Raw genomic sequence first — 18,863 nt, forward strand, 5'->3', positions numbered from 1 at the left:
AGTTCTATTTGGCCAGATTTGTTATTATGAAAGCTCTCTCCTCTTTAGAGACAATACAGGTAGTCCTTGACTTATGACAATTGAGCCCATGATTTCTGTCGTGAAGTGAGACATTTGTTAAGTGAGCTTTGCCCTGTTTTACGACCTTTCTTGCCTCAGTTGATAAGTGAATCACTGCAGTTGATAAGTCACTAACCCGGTTGTTAAGTGAATCCGGCTGCCCCATTGACTTTGTTCGTCGGAAGGTCGCAAAAGGGGGATACCATGTCCTTGGGACACAGCAACGGTCATAAATGTGAGTCAGTTGCCAAGCACCTGAATTTTGAGCTGATCATGGGAATGCTGGAAAACGGTGAAAAACGGTCAGAAGTCTCTTTTTATAGTGCTGTTGTAACTTTGAACGGTCACTAAATGAACTGTTGTAAGTCGAGGACTACCTGTATTTCTCTGGGCCCAGGAGGAAGAGGTTCCTGGGAACCAACTATGGTAGCACTGTTGTTTCCAATTGTGTTGACACCTTGTAGGATTTTCAGAATGGTGCCAACAACTTCATGATACCTTTGTTAGATCCTGACTTTCATGTTCCAGGTAGCCCTTGATTTATGGCCACAACTGAGCCCCAAAATCTCTGTCACTAAGCAAGACGTTTATTGAGTTTTGCCCCATTTTATGACCTTAACTCGCCCCAGTGGTTAAGTGAAGCACTGCGTCTGTTAAGTTGGTGACGTGATTGTTAAGTGAATCTGGCTTCCCCAGTGACTTTGCTGGTCAGAAGGTCGTAAAAGGGGATCACGTGACACGCCACCCCCCCCCCCGGGGCCACTGCGACCGTCATAAATATGAACCAGTTGCCAAGCGTCTGAATTTTGATCATGTGACCACAAGTTGCACCACGCTGCAACGGTTGCAAGTGTGAACAAAGAAGTCATAAGTCACTTTTATCAGTGACATTGTAACTCTTGAACAGTCATTAAACAAACTGTTGTAAATTGAGGACTACCTATACTAGGGGTCGGCAACCTTAAACACTCAAACAGCCACAAAGTTCCTAACCGGAAGACCCCGTTTAATTCTGGAGCCAACCGGAAGTCCGGTTCCCCCACCATAGAGTCTCCTCCTAGCAGGGCGTTCTTTTTCCTCTACCTATCCTAACCGAAAGCCCTATCAATTGTGGAGTCGATCGGCGACCGGGAGCTGCAGCAGAGGGATGAAAGAGCCACAAGCGGCTCCAGAGCCGCAGGTTGCTGACCCCTGACCTATACAAATCTGCCATGATAGGGAATCAGGATTAGGGACACACAGGGGGGCCAAGTTAGCATCAGCAGAAAGGAAAAACCTCTTTCTCATCCAGAGGTGCCGGTAGTACCTTAAAGCAGTGTTTCTTAACCTGGCCAACTTTATGATGGGTGGACTTCAACTCCCAGAATTCCCCAGCTAGCTTTCCCCACCACGACTGGCTGAGGAATTCTGGGAGTTGAAGTCCCATACATCATAAAGTCGCCAAGAACTGCTGAGGAATTCTGGGAATTGAAGTCCACACTGTCAGGATTCCCAGTTAATACACCCATGGCAAACAGAACTCCGAGACAAGTAGGTTCCTTAAAGGGCAGTTTTATATCATATTGGCACAGACTGGTAAAAACCAACTCTAAAAGTTCCCGCAGTTTTCACCTAATTAAAAGTTTAAAAAAAATTCCCCTTTCCCAAACAATCAGTCATATGGTCCAATCAGGATGCTGTCCGGTTGTTTGGAAACATCGCTCTTCCTCTCTTCAGCCACCTGTGGGAATGTCCTTGGTTCTCAGGGGAAACTATTTTGTTTTGGCTACAAAACCCCAACTATCTCTATTCAGACTAACAGAATAACAGAGTTGGAAGGGACCTTGGAGGTCTTCTAGTCCAACCCCCTTCTTAGGAAGGAAACCCTCCACCACTTCAGACAAATGGTTATCCAACATCTTCTTAAAAGCTTCCAGTGTTGGAGCATTCACAACTTCTGGAGGCAAGTTGTTCCACTGATTAATTGTTCCCACTGTCAGGAAATTCCTCCCTCCCTATCCCTCATCACCATTGTGGCAACACCAAAGCCTCCAAGATGGCCTCAGTCAGGCCAGCTTCAGAGTTGACACACACACACACACACACACATCATAATAATGTAGGTAAACGTGGGTCCAGCTGGATGATCACTGAAGGGCCCTCTTTATTCATAGTATTGTAAGAAAGGAAATGTGCTTGTTTGAGGAAAGCCAATTAACCAGTTGAAAGGCAGAGAATTCCTTTGAAGTAGAAACATTCACAAGAGAGGCCCCTCAGTTGCCAGAGATAGAGATATTTGTTTGCAGGTTAAAACAGATCAAAGGATGACCACATGTAACTATCAACAAGAGATAATTTGAATCTATGCTTCAGTAATTGGCAAAAAGAATTATGACTGTTGGCAAAGAATAATATGAAACTTGGTAACTGGGAAGTGTCAATTAAATATGACAAATGTATATGATCATATGAACTGCTGAGTTAACAGAATCCTTTGTCTTAGAAGAGTATAAAAACCATTGTACCTAATTTCTGTCTTTGTTCAACGCTTCATGTACAGAGCTTTGAACCTATTGCGCAATATACAATGTCTCTGGCTAACCCTGAAAAGTTGTGTTGGTCTTATTAAATCCACAACAATAAAGTAGCCAATGGCTCACTGAGGAATTTTAAGAGTTAAAGTCTCTACAAAAAAGATATTGAGACTTTGGAAAAAGTTCAGAGAGAAGCAACTAAGATGATTAAAGGCTTGTAGACTAAAACATATGAAGAACGGCTGCAGGAATTGGGTTTGGCTAGCTAGTGTAAAGAAAAGAAGAATTAGAGGCAATATGATAGCAGTGTTCCAGTATCTCAGGGGCTGCCACAAAGAAGAGGGAGTCAAGCTATTCTCCAAAGCACCAGAAGGACAAGAAGCAATGGATGGACACTAATCAAGGAGAGAAGCAACCTAGAAATAAGGAGAAATTTCCTAAGAGTGAGGACAATTAATCAGTGGAACAGCTTGCCTTCAGAAATCGTGGGTGCTCCATCACTGGAGGTTTTTAAGAAGAGGCTAGACCAGCAATGGCTAACCTTTTTGCCATCGCGTGCCAAAAGCAGGGGGACCATGGTGGGGGTCGCACGTGTGTGTGCCCACACCCATAATTACATGCCCCCCTGCCCCCCCATATGCATGTGTAACCGCCCCCCATGTTCCCTCCGCTTTTGGTACTTGATGGCCTGGTGGGCCCAGTAGGCCCGTTTTTTGCTCTCCCCAGGCTCCAGAGCCTCTCTAGGATCCTGGGTAGGGCGAAAACGGCCTCCCCCCCACCCGAAGGCCATCTAGAGGCCGGAAACGGCCCATTTGCTGACTTCTGGTGGGACTGGAAGGCCTGTTTTTTGCTCTCCCCAGGCTCCAGAGCCTCTCTAGGATCCTGGCAAGGGTGAAAACTGCCTCCCCCTCACCCCCGGAGGCCATCTGGAGGCCGGAAACGGCTCATTTGCTGACTTCTGGTGGGACTGGAAGTCCTGTTTTTTGCTCTCCCCAGGCTCTAGAGCCTCTCTAGGATCCTGGGGAGGGCGAAAACTGCCTCCCCCTGGCCCCCCGGAGGCCATCTGGAGGCCGGAAACAGCCCATTTGCTGACTTCTGGTGGGACTGGAAGGCCTGTTTTTTGCTCTCCCCAGGCTCCAGACCCTCTCTAGGATCCTGGGGAGGGCGAAAACGGCCTTCCCCACCGCCCCAGAGTCCCTACGGAGGCCGGAAATGGCCCATTTGCCAACTTCCGGTCCCACCAGACAGGCTCTGGAGCTTGGGGAGAGCAAAAAACGGGCCTTCCCCACACCCCAGGCCCTCCAGAGGCAGGAAACAACCTGTTTCCCTACTTCTGGTGGGCCCAGAAGGCCTGAAAATCAGCTGGCCGGCGCGTGCATGTGTGCTAGAGCTGAGCTCACGTGCCCACCAATATGGCTCCGTGTGCCACCTGTGGTACGCGTGCCATAAGTTCGCCATCACGAGGCTAGACAGTCACTTATCTGAAATAATATAGGTTCTCCTGCTTGAGCAGGGAGATGGACCAGAAGACCACCAAGGTCCCTTCCACCTCTATTCTATTCTAAGTCTCATAACATTGCCAAGGGCTGAGGAATACTGGAAACTGAAGTCCAACTATCATAGAGTTGCCAAGGTCAGGCTGGGGAATTCCTTGCTAAGGTTGAGAAACCCAACACGATCTTAAAGCGACAACAGCTTGAAGATGAAAGGTGTGCCTAAATTCTAAGCAAAGGTGTGGCTGGCCAAACTCAGTGCAAAACCGACGTGTTTTCTTCATTCAAATGCTACAGGAAATCGCTAAGGGCTGGGCCCTATTTGCACCCTAACCACAGCCCTAATATGTCCTCTAAACATCCTTCTTTGGCTGTAACCCCACCAAGTTGTTGAGATTTTGGAAAAAGTGCAGAGAAGAGCAATTTAAGATGATTAAAGGCCTGGAGACTAAAACATATGAAGAAACGGTTGCAGAAACTGGGTATGGCCAGTCTAGAGAAAAGAAGGACTAGGGGGGACATGATAGCAGTATTCCAGTATTTGAGGGGCTGCCCCAAAGAGGAAGAGATTAACTTCCTGGATTCCTGAAGAGCCTGGATAGCTCAGCAGACTAATGCATTGTAATTTAACTCCAGCTGTCTGCAATTACTGTAAGTTCGAATCTTGCCAGGCTCAAGGTTGACTCAGCCTTCCATCCTTTCTAAGGTAGGTAAATTGAGGACCCAGTTTGTGGGGGCAATAAGCTGACTTTGTAAAAATATACAAAAGTATGAAGGCTATTGCTTAACGCATTGTAAGCCGCCCTGAGTCTCCGGAGAAGGGCGGCATATAAATCAAATTAAACAGGACAAGAAACAACCTGCTCCATCACTGGAGGTTCTCAAGAAGAGACTGGGTAGCTACTTGTCTGAAATGGTATAGGGCCGTGATGGCGAACCTACGGCACGAGTGCCACAGGTGGCACGCGGAGCCATATCGGTGGGCACGCGAGCATTGCCCTAGTTCCGCTCATTTTTGGGCCCTCTGGGCCCACTGGAAGTTGGGAAACAGCCTGTTTCCAGCCTCCGGAGGGCCTCCGGTGGGATGGGGAAGGCCCATTTTTCACTCTCTCCAGGCTCCCAAGCCTTTCTAGAAGCCTGGGGAGGGCAAAAACGGCCTTCCCCATCCCCTCAGAGACCCTCCCGAGGCCAGAAAAGGAGGGGGGATGGGGAAGGCCATTTCCGTCCTCCCCAGGCTCCTAGAAAGGCTCTGGAGCCCGGTAGGCAAAAAACAGGCCTACCGGGCCATCATGTGACAAAAGCGGGGGGAGCGGGGGGCAGTCACGCAAGCATGTGCGGGGCGCATTGAATTATGGGTGTGGGCACGCATGTGCGCAAACACCTCCCCCCCACGTTCCCCCTGCTTTTGGCACACGACGGCAAAAAGGTTAGCCATCCCTGGTATAGGGTCAACTGTCTGAGCAAGGTGTTGGACTACAAGACCTATAGGAGCCAACAGTTTGCCGCAACAGCCAAAAAAGCCAATGCAATCCTAAATTGCATTAACAGAATAATAGAATAGAATTAACAGAGTTGGAAGGGAATTTAGAGGTCTTCTAAGCCTCTGCTCAAGCCGGAAACCTTATACAACTTCAGCCAAATGCTTGTCCAATCTCTTCTTAAAAACCTCCCGTGTTGGAGCCATCACAACTTCTGGTGGCAGGTCGTTCCACTGATTAATTCTTCTAACTGTCAGGAAATTTCTCCTTAGTTCTAGGTTGCTTCAAAACCTAACTGGTTTTGGAGCCCGTTTCAGTCCAAATCAGTCAAGAAAGCTACACAAAGCCAATAAGACAGCATCTGTTTTTGACGGTGGATAAATTATGAGCCAACAGTGTGTGGCAACAGCCAAAAAAGCCAATGCAATCCTAAACTGCATTAACAGAGGGATTCAATCAAGATCAAGGGAGGTACTAATACCACTCTGTAAAGACTTAGTAAGACCACTCCTGGAATACTGCATCCAGTTTTGGTCACCACACTATAAAAAAGATGTGGAGACTCTAGAAAGAGTGCAAAGAAGAGCAACAATGACGATTAGGGGATTGGAGGCTAAAACATATAAAGAACAGTTGCTGGAATTGGATTTGTCTAATGTTTAATGAAAAGAAGGATTAGGGGTGACATGATAGCAGTGTTCCAATATTTGAGGGGCTGTCATAGAGAGGAGGGGGTCAAGAACAGAGCCTGTAGTACAGTGGACTAAAGCACTGTTATTAACATCTGCTGCTTGCAATTACTGCAAGTTCAAATCTCACCAAGCTCAAGGTTGACTCAGCCTTCCATCCTTTCTAAGGTAGGTGAAATGAGGACCCAGTTTGTGGGGGCAATAAGATGACTTTGTATAAATATACAAAAGGATGAAGGCTATTGCTTAACGCATTGTAAGCCGCCCTGAGTCTCCGGAGAAGGGCGGCATATAAATTAAAAAACCAAAAAAAAGCAAAAGCAAAGCTATTCTCCAAAAGAACCCGAAGGCCAGACAAGGAATAATGGATGGAAACTGAACAAGGAGAGATTCAACCTGGAAATAAGGAGAAATTTTCTGACAGTGAGAACAATCAACCCATGGAACAGAAGTTGCCTTTGAAAGTTGTGGGAGCTTCATCACTGGAAGCTTTCAAGAAGAGACTGGACTGCCATTTGTCAGAAATGGTGTAGGGTCTCCTGCGTGGGCAGGGGGTTGGACTAGATGACCTGCAAGGTCCCTTCCATTTAGAACCTGAATCTGAAAGTTGCCTTTGTCACTTCCCAGGTCAGGCATGATATGGGTCTACTTGGTGATGCATGGAGATTAGGAAAGACGGAATCACATCATCAGTAGGTTATACAGATGCTACTCAACGTATGGCCACGATTGAGGCGAAAATTTCTGTAGTTAAATGAGACTTTTATTAAGTGAGCTTTGCCCCATTTTACGACCTTTGTTGCCACCGTTGTTAAGTGAATCCCTGCAGTTGTTAAGTCATAAATATGACTTGGTTGCCAAGCATTTGAATTTTGAACACGAGACTCTGGGGATGCTGCAAAAGTTGTAACTGTGAAAAATGGTCCTAAGTCACTTGTTTTCAGCGCAACTTTGAACCGTCACTAAATGAGCTGTTGTAAGTCGAGGACTAACCGTATTACTATTTCTCAGTAAGTTTGTGACCTTAGATTTGAAAAGAGAATGACCCAGCAGGGGGCAGCACTTAACCGACCTTATGTGGTCTCAAAAACTTAAGCACGGGGGTAGACTTGGATAGCTCCTGGATGGGACACCACAAGGAAATCACCAAATGTAGTCTGGACTGGGAATTTGGTCATCCTGGAGGAAAGCTACGGAAATACAATTTTGCTCTGAAAATTAAATGGATTTTTAGTGATGCCCCTAGAGGTTTTTGAGGGGAAAAAAGGATTTTACCTTTTAGATCAGTGTTTCTCAAGCTTGGAAGCTTGAAGATGGGTGGACTTCAACTCCCAGAATCCCCCAGCCAGCGCTGCTGGCTGGGGGATTCTGGGAATTGAAGTCCACCCATCTTCAAGCTACCAAGGTTGAGAAACACTGTCTTAGATAAATACAGGCTGCCTGAAAAATATCAATTGAGTTTGAAGCTTTAATAAGCACAATTTTAAATCATAATAATAAGTGATTTCCAGAGATTCAAACCAGTTTTCCAGCCGAACTGTGCCTTAACAGCAGGGTGTTAAGGCACCCTTGTAACTGTTTGAAGTTACAACCACCCTGAAAGAAGTGACTTACAACCAGTCCTTGTACTTACGACCATAAACAGCATCTCCATAGTCATGAGATCACAATTGTGGGTATTTGGCAACAAACGGCATGTATTTATGATGGTTGCAGAGTCCCGGAGTTATTTGATCATCAGCATTTACGACCTTCCCATCCGGCTTCTGACAAGCAAAGTCAATGGAGGAAGTGGATTCGCTTAACAACACGATCCGCTTAGCGACTGCAGCAGTTTGTTTAACAACCCGTGGAAAAAAACAAACAAACCCCAAAAGGTTGCAAAATTGGGCACTTAATGACCACGTTGCTTAGCGACGGAAATTTCCAGTCCCATTGGGGGTCGTAAGTTGAGGACTACTTGTAACTGAGGTAATGAAAGAGCAACTTCCTCAAAATTTAGCTCAGGGTTCAGATTAGGGAAGCAGGCCCCAGTTTGCACCAATTTTGCGATCTTTTTCTAGAACGCGCCACTTTGACAGGCAGCCCCTCTAAGCCTGTCTAAGCCTGAGTGGCATAGGAGACTAATGCCTCCTACTAAGGCAGCATTTAACATCCAGCTGCCTGCAATTACTGCGAGTTCAATTCTCACCAGGCTCAAGGTCGACTCAGCCTTCCATCCTTTCTAAGGTGGGTAAAATGAGGACCCGGTTTGTGGGGGCAATAAGCTGACTTTGTATAAATATACAAAAGGATGAAGGCTATTGCTTAGTACATTGTAAGCCGCCCTGAGTCTCCGGAAAAGGACGGTATATAAATCGAACCAATAAATAAGCCTGTAGTACAGTGGACTAAAGTACTGTTATTAACATCTATTAACATCCAGCTGCCTGCAATTACTGCAAGTTCAAATCTCACCAGGCTCAAGGTCGACTCAGCCTTCCATCCTTTCAAAGGTAGATGAAATGAGGACCCAGATTGTGGGGGCAATAAGCTGACTTTGTATAAAATATACAAAAGTATGAAGGCTATTGCTTAACGCATTGTAAGCCGCCCTGAGTCTCCGGAGAAGGGCGGCATATAAAAATAAATAACTAAAATAAAATTAAAAAAATAAAATAAATAACCGCTCCTCCACGCTGCCCTGCTGTCCGAAGCAGGAAATGTTACCTGGGAAAGTGGGGAAATAGGCGGCCAGATCCGAGGAGAGGATTTTCTCTTCCAGGATGTCCACTTTGTTCAAGAAGAGAATAATCGAGGTGTTCCAGAACCAGGGCAGCTCCAGAATGGTCCTGAAGAGATCCAAACTCTCCCTCATTCGGTTCTGATAGGAAAAAGTGGGGGGGGGAAATGAGGGAAAAAAAGAAGGAAAATATGCATAAAGCTACCATCAAATATGAGCAGCAAAAATGAAGATTGGAAGTTTGTTCTGGAGGGCTTTTCTGCAGGCATTGGTTTGTCTCAGTGGTGAAATCCGAATTTTTTTTTACTACCGGTTCTGTGGCTTGGTGGGGGTGGGGTGGGCTTGGTAGGCATCGCTTGGTGGGCGTGACAGGGGAAGGATACTGCAAAATCTCCATTCCTACCCCACTCCAGAGTAAGGATCCTGCAAAATCCCCATTCCCACCCCACTCCTGGGGGAAGGATATTGCAAAATCCCCATTCCCTCCCCACTCCTGGGGGAAGGATATTGCAAAATCTCTACTCCTACCCCACTCCAGAGTAAGGATACTGCAAAATCCCCATTCCTTCCCCACTCCTGGGGGAAGGATATTGCAAAATCTCCATTCCCACCCCACTCCTCGGGGAAGGATATTGCAAAATCCCCATTCCCTCCCCACTCCTGGGGGAAGGATATTGCAAAATCCCCATTTCCTCCCCACTCCTGGGGGGAAGGATATTGCAAAACCCCCATTCCCACCCCACTCCTGGGGGAAGGATACTGCAAAATCCCCATTCCCTCCCCACTCCTGGGGGAAAGGATATTGCAAAATCCCCATTCCCTCCCCACTCCTGGGGGGAAGGATATTGCAAAATCTCCATTCCCACCCCACTCTGGGACCAGCCAGAGGTGGCATTTGCTGGTTCTCCGAACTACTCAAAATTTCCGCTACCGGTTCTCCAGAACCTGCTGGATTTCACCCCTGGTTTGTCCAGAGAAAGGAGCCTCCTGGGAGAGAAAATGGGCTGCGGGGAGGGCGCCGCACCCCCCTGTGTCCCATTTTGGGCCTAGTAGGTCTCCCTGCACTTACCTGGGAGCCAATCTGGGGTGCATGGGGACTCCTGGAAGGGGCGGGGAAGAGAGGGGAAGGGCCAGCCAGCAATTTAACTACCGGTTGCCCCGAACCGTCCTAAACCATCCCGAACCGGCTGAATCCCACCACTCAACCAAGGGACATTTCAGCTGGATCAGAAGGCCAGACAATATGTATAAATTCTGACAGAAGAGAATATTTGTAGCTCAGGGTTCAACTGTGGAGTCCTTGATGTTCTCTGAAGTTGGTGGTTTTCTTGCAGACATTTCGTGACCCATCTAGGTAACATTATCAATGTTAGTGGGGAGCATGATTTGCAGAATGGAGTAGAAGAAGGGAGGAAGCTGGAGGGGAGGGGGAAAAGGAGGGGGAGGGAAGAGGAAGAGGAAAAGGACTATGAGGTTCTTGGTACAGCTTGGCTGTTTGGTTGTTTTCTTGCAGACATTTCATTACCAAACTAGGTAATATCATCAGTGCTAGAAGGGAGTGAGGTTTGTGGAGTGGTGGAGGAAAAGGGGAGGAGGAAGAGGAAGAGGTGGGGTCCTCAGTGTTCTCTGAGCTTGGTTGTTTCCTTGTAGAAGTTTCATTACCCACTAGGTAACATCATCAGTGCTAGAAGGGAGTGGTATTTGTATATAAACTGAGAGCTAGAAGGGAGTGTAGACAGGTGAGTCACTTCTATAAAACAGAGAGTAAACCCCATTTCATTTTAGCACTGATGATGTTACCTAGTTGGGTCAAGAAATGTCTTCAAGAAAACCATCAAGCTCAGAGAGCATCAAGGACCCCTCATATAAATTCACACACACACACACACAGAATGTCAGGTTTCGATGTCGTCTCAATTAAAATAAATTGCATTTCCAAACACATAAACACTGTTTTTAAATTTTATATGCTATGTTTTATCTCGGCTGTACACCGCCCTGAGTCCCGCAGGAGAAGGGCGGTATAAAAATAAAATAAAATAAAAATAAAAATAAATAAACTTTGGAGAAATCTTTCATTTTATTAAGCACGACAACCTGTCCCCGATTGTGGCGTAGCCAACTCTGACTTCCTGACCCCAAACCTTCCCTTTCCGTTCCCCAATTCTCTGCGTCTCATTGGCCCTCTTCCAAATCACTCTCCCCATATCTATTACTTCAGCTCCCAGGAATGTCCCCCCTCCCATCTCATCTCCTAGGGGATATTATCTTCAGGGAAAATAAGTAGGTGAGAAGTCAAGCGTCCTCTTGCCAGCTGCCCCCTCTTCTCCTTCTTTATGTCAGCACTAGAATAAATGCAGGTTGAAGTGTTGACACAGAATACACACAAACACAATCCTCACCCTTCATTGTCCCTCTATCCCCTCAAATATTCCTGCCTCAACACTGCTCCTTACTTCGCTATTATTCTCCTCCAGCGACTGGTCATACTCGCTCAGAGAGGCCAAATAGATCAAGGCAATCACGTTTTCGAAACAGTGGATCCACTTCCGGCGTTCAGTTTTCTGCCCACCAACATCAACAATCCTAACAAAATAGAAATGAAAAAAATATATATTTATAGGTAGTCCTCCAGTGGGGTGAATCATGGCTCAAAAACGGTAACCGTGAGAGGGATCTCGGAGCGTGCGGCAGCAGCCAAAAAAAGCTAATACGATCCTTGGCTGTATAAACAGAGGCATTGAATCAAAATCACATGAAGTAACAGTAACAAAGTTGGGAGGGACTTTGGAGGTCATCTAGTCCAACCCCCTGCTCACGCATGAGACCTATATGAGGGATTTGAACCGCCGACCTTTCTGATCGACAAGCTCAGCGTCTTAGCCACTGAGCCACTTAGGAAGTACCTCTTCATAAAGCCTTACTAAAGACTACACCTGGAATACAGTGTCCAGTTTTGGGGACCACATTACAAAAAAGACATTGAGACTTGGGCGAAGCTAAAATGATTAAAGGCCTAGAGCAGTGATGGCTAATCTTTTTGCCGTTGCGTGCCAAAAGCGGGGGGAGCGCGGGGGAGTTGCGTGTGCATGTGCCCACACCCATAATCCAATGTGTCCCGTGCATACGCATGCAACCCCCTGTGCCCCCCCCCGCTTTTGGTACACAGTGGCATGGTAGGCCTGTTTATCGCCCTCCCCAGGCTCCAGAAGCTTTCTTGAAGCCTGGGGAGGGCAAAAACGGCCTTTCCCATCCACCCAGAGGCTCTCTGGTGGCTGGAAACGGCTCATTTCCCGACTTCTGGTGGGACTGCAAGGCCCGTTTTTCATCCTCCCCAGGTTCCAGAGCCTTTCTAGGAGCCTGGGAAGGATGAAAATGGCCTTCCCCACCCCACCCCCGGAGGCCCTCCGGAAGCTGGAAACAGCCCATTTCCCGACTTCCGGTGGGCCCAGAAGGACCAAAAATCAGCTGCTCGCGCCGGAGCTAAGCTAGAGCAATGCTCGCGTGCCCACAGATATGAATCCGCGTGCCACCTGTGGCATGTGTACCACAGGTTCGCCATCACAGGCCTAGAGACTAAAAACATAAGAAGAATGGTTGCAGGATTTGGGTATGGCCAAACTAGAGAAAAGAAGGACTAGGCGGGACATGATAGCAGTATTTCAGTATTTGAGGGGCTGCCATAAAGAAGAATGGGGTCAAATTATTCTCCAAAGCACCAAAAGGCAAGACAAGAAGCAACAGATGGCAACTAACCAAGGGGAGAAGCAACTTGGAATTAAGGAGAAAGTTCCTAACAGTGAGGGCAATTAACCAGTGGAACTGCTTGCCACCAGAAGTTATGGGTGCTCCAGTATTGGAGGTTTTTAAAAAGAGACTGGACAACCATTTGTCTGAAATGGTATAGGGCCGTGATGGCGAATGTATGGCACGTGTGCCACAGGTGGCATGTGGAGCCATATCTGCAGGCACACGAGCCATTGCTCTAGCTCAGCTCCAGCGTGCATACGTGCACCGGCCAGCTGATTTTTGGCTGGTCCTGCTCACACCACCCCTCCCCTCCCAGGAGTCTCCATGTGGCCCGTTTTGGATGGCAGGTAAATATAGGGCTCGCGTGGAGGCTCTGGGATGATGTTTTCGGCCTCCCCAGGCTCCAGGAAAGCTTCTGAAGTCTGGGGAGGGCAAAAAGCGGGCCTCCGGGCCCACCAGAAGTGGGGAAATGGGCTGTTTCCAGCCTCCGGAGGGCCTCCGGGCAGATGGGGGAGGCTGTTTTCGCCCTCCCCAGGCTCCAAAAAGGCCTCTGGAGCCTGGGGAGGGCAAAAAACGGGCCTACTGGAAGTCTGGAAATGGATCGTTTTCGGCCTCCAGAGGCTTCAGGGAGGCCTGCTGGGTCCGAAATGAGGCGTGTATGCACGGGGAGTGCGGGGGGATCACACGTGTATGCGCGGGGGGGACGGGACTGAATTATGGGTGTGGCCATGTGCATGCGCGACCCCCTCCCCACTTTTGGCACATGACAGCAAGAAGGTCACTGGTATAGGATCTCCTGCATGAGCAGGGAGTTGACTAGAAGACCTCCAAGGTCCCTTCCAGCTCTATTCTGATTGATTGACTTATGACCACAATTGGGATCCGAATTTCCACTGTTAAGCAAATTTGCCGTTAAGAGAGTCACTTCCAATTCTATGACCTTTTTTTTTGCCATGGTTGTTAAGCAAATCACTGCAGTTGTTAAGTGAATCATGTAGTCATTAAGCAAAGTCATCAACTGATCACGTGACCCCGGGATGCTGCAACCATTGAAAATAGATGCCGGTTGCCAAGCACCCAAATTTTGATCATGTGACTGTGGGGAATTGCTGCCATGGTCGTAAGTGCGAGGATCTCAGGGATGAGATTGCAATACGTTCCTATCTCATCAGAGGAGGGCATTTTTCTGTCATTTGTGCTCATGTGTCGTTCTTACACAACGACACAAAGATACATGGCTGGCTCAGGAATTCTGGGAATTGAAGTCCACAGGTCATGAAGGGACTACAGTTAGTCCTCAATTTACAACCATAACTGAGCCCCAAATTTCTGTTGTTCAGTGAGAAAATTGAGAGTTTTGCCCCATTTAGACTTTTCTTGCCACATTGGTTAAGTGAATCACTGCAGTTGTTAAATTAGCATCATTCTTAAATGAAACTGATTTCCCCCCTGCTTGTCAGAAGTTTGCAAAAGGGGATCCCCTGACTCTGGGACAGTGCCACCGTCATAAATGTGAGTCGGTTATCAAGCATATGAATGTAAATTATGTGACCACGGGGATGCCAAGTGTGAAAAACGGTTGTAAGTTACTTTTTTCAGTGATGTTGTAACTTTGAATGGTCACTAAACAAACTGTTGTTAGTCGAGGACTAACTACTATATAGTTACCCACCCCGATTATATCTTTATTTTAAGGAATCCATTACGAAACATAAACACTTGGGATGAAAGTTTTTTCAACTTACCTTAACATCACCTTTTGCATTGAGAAGCAGTACTCGTTAATGCCCGTCGTGGGCACGCGAGTTCTCAAGATATCCTGGGCACTTGGCACATACCCCTCAGAAGCAATGCGGTCCAGATTCGAAAGGAAGCTGAGACAGAGAGACACCTATCATTCTGGGCAATGGACTGACAAATATCAAAATGAATGGATACACCTCTCTAGTACACTGCCTTTCAAACTTGGCAACTTTAAGATAGGTGGACTTCAACTCCCAGAATTCCTCAGCCGACCTGAAATCTGGGAAAGCTGTGGTGGAATGGAATGGAATGGAATGGAACAGAATGGAACGGAACGGAACAGAACAGAACAGAACAGAACAGAACAGAACAGAACAGAACATTGGAATGTAGAATGGAATGGAATGGAATGGAATGGAATGGAATGGAATGGAATAGAATAGAATAGAATAGAATAGAATAGAATAGAATAGAATAGAATAGAATAGAATAGAATAGAAGGAATGGAATGGAACGGAACGGAACGGAACGGAACGGAACGGAACGGAACGGAACAGAACAGAACAGAACAGAACAGAACATTGGAATGTAGAATGGAATGGAATGGAATGGAATGGAATGGAATAGAATAGAATAGAATAGAATAGAATAGAATAGAATAGAATAGAATAGAATAGAATAGAATAGAATAGAATAGGGGAGGGGAGGGGAGGGGAGGGGAGGAAGGGAAAGGAAGGGAAGGGAAGGGAAGGGAAGGGAAGGGAAGAGAAGAGAAGAGAAGAGAAGAGAAGAGAAGAGAAGAGAAGAGAAGAGAAGAGAAGAGAAGGGGGAGTGGAGTGGAGTGGAGTGGAGTGGAGTGAAGTGGAATGGAATGGAATGGAATGGAATGGAATGGAATGGAATGGAATGGAATGGAATAGAATAGAATAGAATAGAATAGAATAGAATAGAATAGAATAGAATAGAATAGAATAGAATAGAATAGAATAGAATAGAATTCTTTTTTGGCCAAGTGTGATTGGACACACAAGAATTTGTCTTCGGTGCATAAGCTCTCATTGTACATACAAGCTGTAAGTGATAAATCATGATAAGTCATCATAAAAAATGCATTCATCATAAATCATAAGACACAACACTTAGTGATAGAATCAACATAAATGGTACTAGGAAACTAAATAAAACAACCTAAATCGTAAACATACAAGCAACAAAGTTATAGTCATAAGTAGAAAAAGAGAGATGTAATAGGAAAGATGAGAGCAATAATATTAATACAGTCTTACTAAAGAGTTTGGCAGTGTTGTGAGAATGGGTTGTTTAGCCGAGTGATGGCATGGGAGAAAAAACCTGTCCTTGTGTCTAGTTGTTCTGGTGTGTGTCCACTGTCCACTCGGGAGCACACAAATCTTTGCACCACCACAGTGCCAACAAGTTAAAAAAAAACTGGTAGGCTCTTGGACCCTCCTTTCAGCTCTATGTATTGTGGCCCGCCTGCAAGCAGCGGAACTGGTAGCAGACTCAGACAGTGAGGAGGTTGGGGAGGAACATGGGCCAGTCCTGGAGTCTGGGGAAGGCTCTGATGAGGCAGAGAGGGGGCCAGGGCCATCTGACAGTTATCAGCTACCTTCGGAGTCGGAGATAAGTGGGGCAGAAGAACAGCTGGAGCCTGTTCCCGATGTGCGCATGCGCAGAGCTGTCAGGAGAAGGGAACAGGGAAGGAACAAGGGTCGACTCAGGAGTAAAGGCACAAGGGGATGCCATTTGACCTGAACCCATATCAATCTTCTCCCTGTTTTTTCTTGTGCCATCTAAGAGCATGGTACGTATCTCCAAGGGATAATTTACACCTCAGTCCTAATTTATGTTTGATCTGGATAAGATCTTGTCTTCCAAAACCAGGGGGCTAAGTGGCCAATTGAGTAAACAAAGAAATGCTTAAGATAAAACTAATTGGGAAGTTTCTATTCCCCCTTGCAGGGCAACAAAGAATACACAAACCTAAATTAGAAGGCCAGAATTGGGTACTAAGCTGATGTCTCTGAGGGTATAAAAGGACGCTGTACCTTCCCCAAGGTGTGGCTATTTCCTCGCATGCATTGTATCTGTATGTTCTGGATATAGTTCCATCCAGTATTTTCTTTTTGGCCATAAATAAAATCTGGTTTTTTTGCAAGCCTCGTCTTGAGTCTCTCTCTCTGGTGACTCAAGTGTATTTTGGGACCTTACAGTTCGTTTATTAGTGTGAAGATTTGGTTTATCTGAGTTCCTGCCTCACAGAGATTCCTTGCCAACATTTCATTGTACAGCAGTTGCGCCTGGAAGCTATTGGCCTGGCAACTATCCAAGGACGGATAAGGTCTGTGGTTGCAATTCACCCTTGAAAGACTGTTTGCCGGGCCTTTGCTGGATATGAATGCTAGGAATTCACGTTAGCCAAATAAAAAGGGTTTGGTTTTTTTTCAGGACAAGGAGTCTGTTTCGTGAGAAGACTACAATCAACCCTCAACCCAGGGTAAGAACAGGTGATGGTCGCTCCAAACCAAAGAGTGAACCGGATTAAAGGGACTCACTAGGATGTCGAATCGAGCAGGTTGAATTCGCTTCTCCTCTTATAACAGGTCCTAATGCCGGCATCCTTCCAGAGGCCGCCAATGATCCTTGCGTGGTGGGGCTCCAGGGAGGCTACTTTGTAGGCATCGACATTCAGAAGCCGCTGGGCATTTTGCTAGAGGCAGAAAAGGATGGTTTTATGAGGCAGATGAAGAACAGTTGCAGGAATCTATATATATAAAAGCGGAAACCACTTACGCATTAATTATGAAATCTCCAGAACGATAAAATCTACAAACTTGAAATTTGCCACGTTTGTTCCTCTTGGCTTCTAGGTGCTCACTAAGAAAGGATTTTTCAAAATGACCATCAGAGCATTAGTATTTCCCATATTATGATTAACATGCTCTGATGCTAAGGAGTTGTACTCCCTCTCCCCACCTGAAAAAGAAATCTGTTCCAAATGCAAAACTCAAGCAGAGGAGAGGAGTCTCACTTTCAGTTTTACTTTCACAGCAGCAAGCAGCTTTACCACAGAACAATTGAGCTAAGCCACGCCCACCCTCCTTCCTGTCTCCTTCTTGCTCACACAGCAAATACTGTTTGAGTTTCCAAACACCCCTCAACTCTCTCACACACTGACAGGATGCTAGCCAGATGAATACTGATGGATGCTGCAGGCTGGGACATTCTACTCCCCCTCCCCCTCTGTTCCAACTGCCAGTTGCACTGTATTAACACACTCTGATTCTACGGAGTTCCAAAGTTCTACATTAAGTTTCAGGCAGCAAGTATCAATTTAAACCCCGAGCACATAGTTTCGTAGTGCATCCAGCTAGTTGAGTATATATGAGCCTCAGTGGCAGAGTGATTAGAGTGCAGTACTGCAGGCTACTTCTGCTGCCTGCCGGCTGCCTGCAATTTGCCAGTTCGAATCTCACCAGGCTCAAAGATTGACTCAGCCTTCCATCCTTCCGAGGTCGGTAAAATGAGGACCCAGATTGTTGGGGGGACAATAGGCTGACTCTGTAAACCGCTTAGAGGGAGCTGTAAAGCATTGTAAAGCGGTATATAAGTCTAAGTGCTATTGCTATACTGTATCTAGTTTATCTCCGCCCTGGGTCTTTGGAGAGGGGCGGCATATAAATTGAATGAATGAATGAATGAATGAATGAATGAATGAATGAATGAATGAATAAATAAATAAATAAATAAATAAATAAATAAATAAATAAGTAAATAAATGTCATTATAGCAGCCTTCCGATATTTGACAGGCTGCCACAAAGAAGAGGGAGTCAAGCCATTCTCCAAAGTAGCTAAAAGCAGGACAAGAAGCAATGGATGGAAACTAATCAAGGAGAGAAGCAACCTAGAACTAAGGAGAAATTTCCTGTCAGTGGGAAAAATTAATCAGTGGAACAACTTGCCTCGAGAAGTTGTGGGTTGCTCCATCACTGGAGGCTTTTAAGAAGAACCTGGACAACCATTTGTCTGAAATGATATAGGGTTTCCTGCCTGAGCAAGGGGCTGGACTAGAAGACCTCCAAGGTCCCTTCCAACTCTGTTATTCTGTTAAGAGCAGAGTGGGAAATGTTGGGTAGGAAAATTCTAGAAGCCTAGTCAGAGGAGACCCATTTCCTGAATGCTGCACACTGAACGAACAGTGATCATGGAGGTGTGAAGTGATTTCAGGACAACCGTGGTCTATTGGTCATTAATAACCAATACAGACTTGTGGAACTTCAACTCCCAGCCCAGGAATTCTGGGAGTTGTAGTCCACAGGTCGTAAAAAGGGCTGTAATCCGGTCCCGTTTTCCACCCCGCCCCATTTCCGCTGCTCTAAAGCAAACTAACGATGG

The 18,863-nt window shown here is 46.3% G+C and overlaps 1 protein-coding gene across 3 annotated transcripts in view; it reads right to left on the reverse strand.

The window, feature by feature from the left end:
- GNA15 (G protein subunit alpha 15) overlaps positions 1-18,863 on the reverse strand; it is a 35,519-nt gene that overhangs the window by 7,131 nt on the left and 9,525 nt on the right. For all 3 annotated transcript variants that reach the window (XM_087873069.1, XM_034422689.3, XM_034422688.3), the window contains 4 exons: positions 17,022-17,176; positions 14,451-14,579; positions 11,412-11,541; positions 8,943-9,096 (listed from right to left, as the gene is read on the reverse strand). In XM_087873069.1, coding sequence (XP_087729195.1) covers positions 8,943-9,096; positions 11,412-11,541; positions 14,451-14,579; positions 17,022-17,176 — 568 coding nt within the window. The remainder of the gene's footprint in view (positions 1-8,942; positions 9,097-11,411; positions 11,542-14,450; positions 14,580-17,021; positions 17,177-18,863) is intronic.

Source organism: Pantherophis guttatus, chromosome 1, assembly GCF_059756535.1.
Source record: "Pantherophis guttatus breed Tessera chromosome 1, ASM5975653v1, whole genome shotgun sequence".
NCBI lineage: Eukaryota > Metazoa > Chordata > Lepidosauria > Squamata > Colubridae > Pantherophis > Pantherophis guttatus.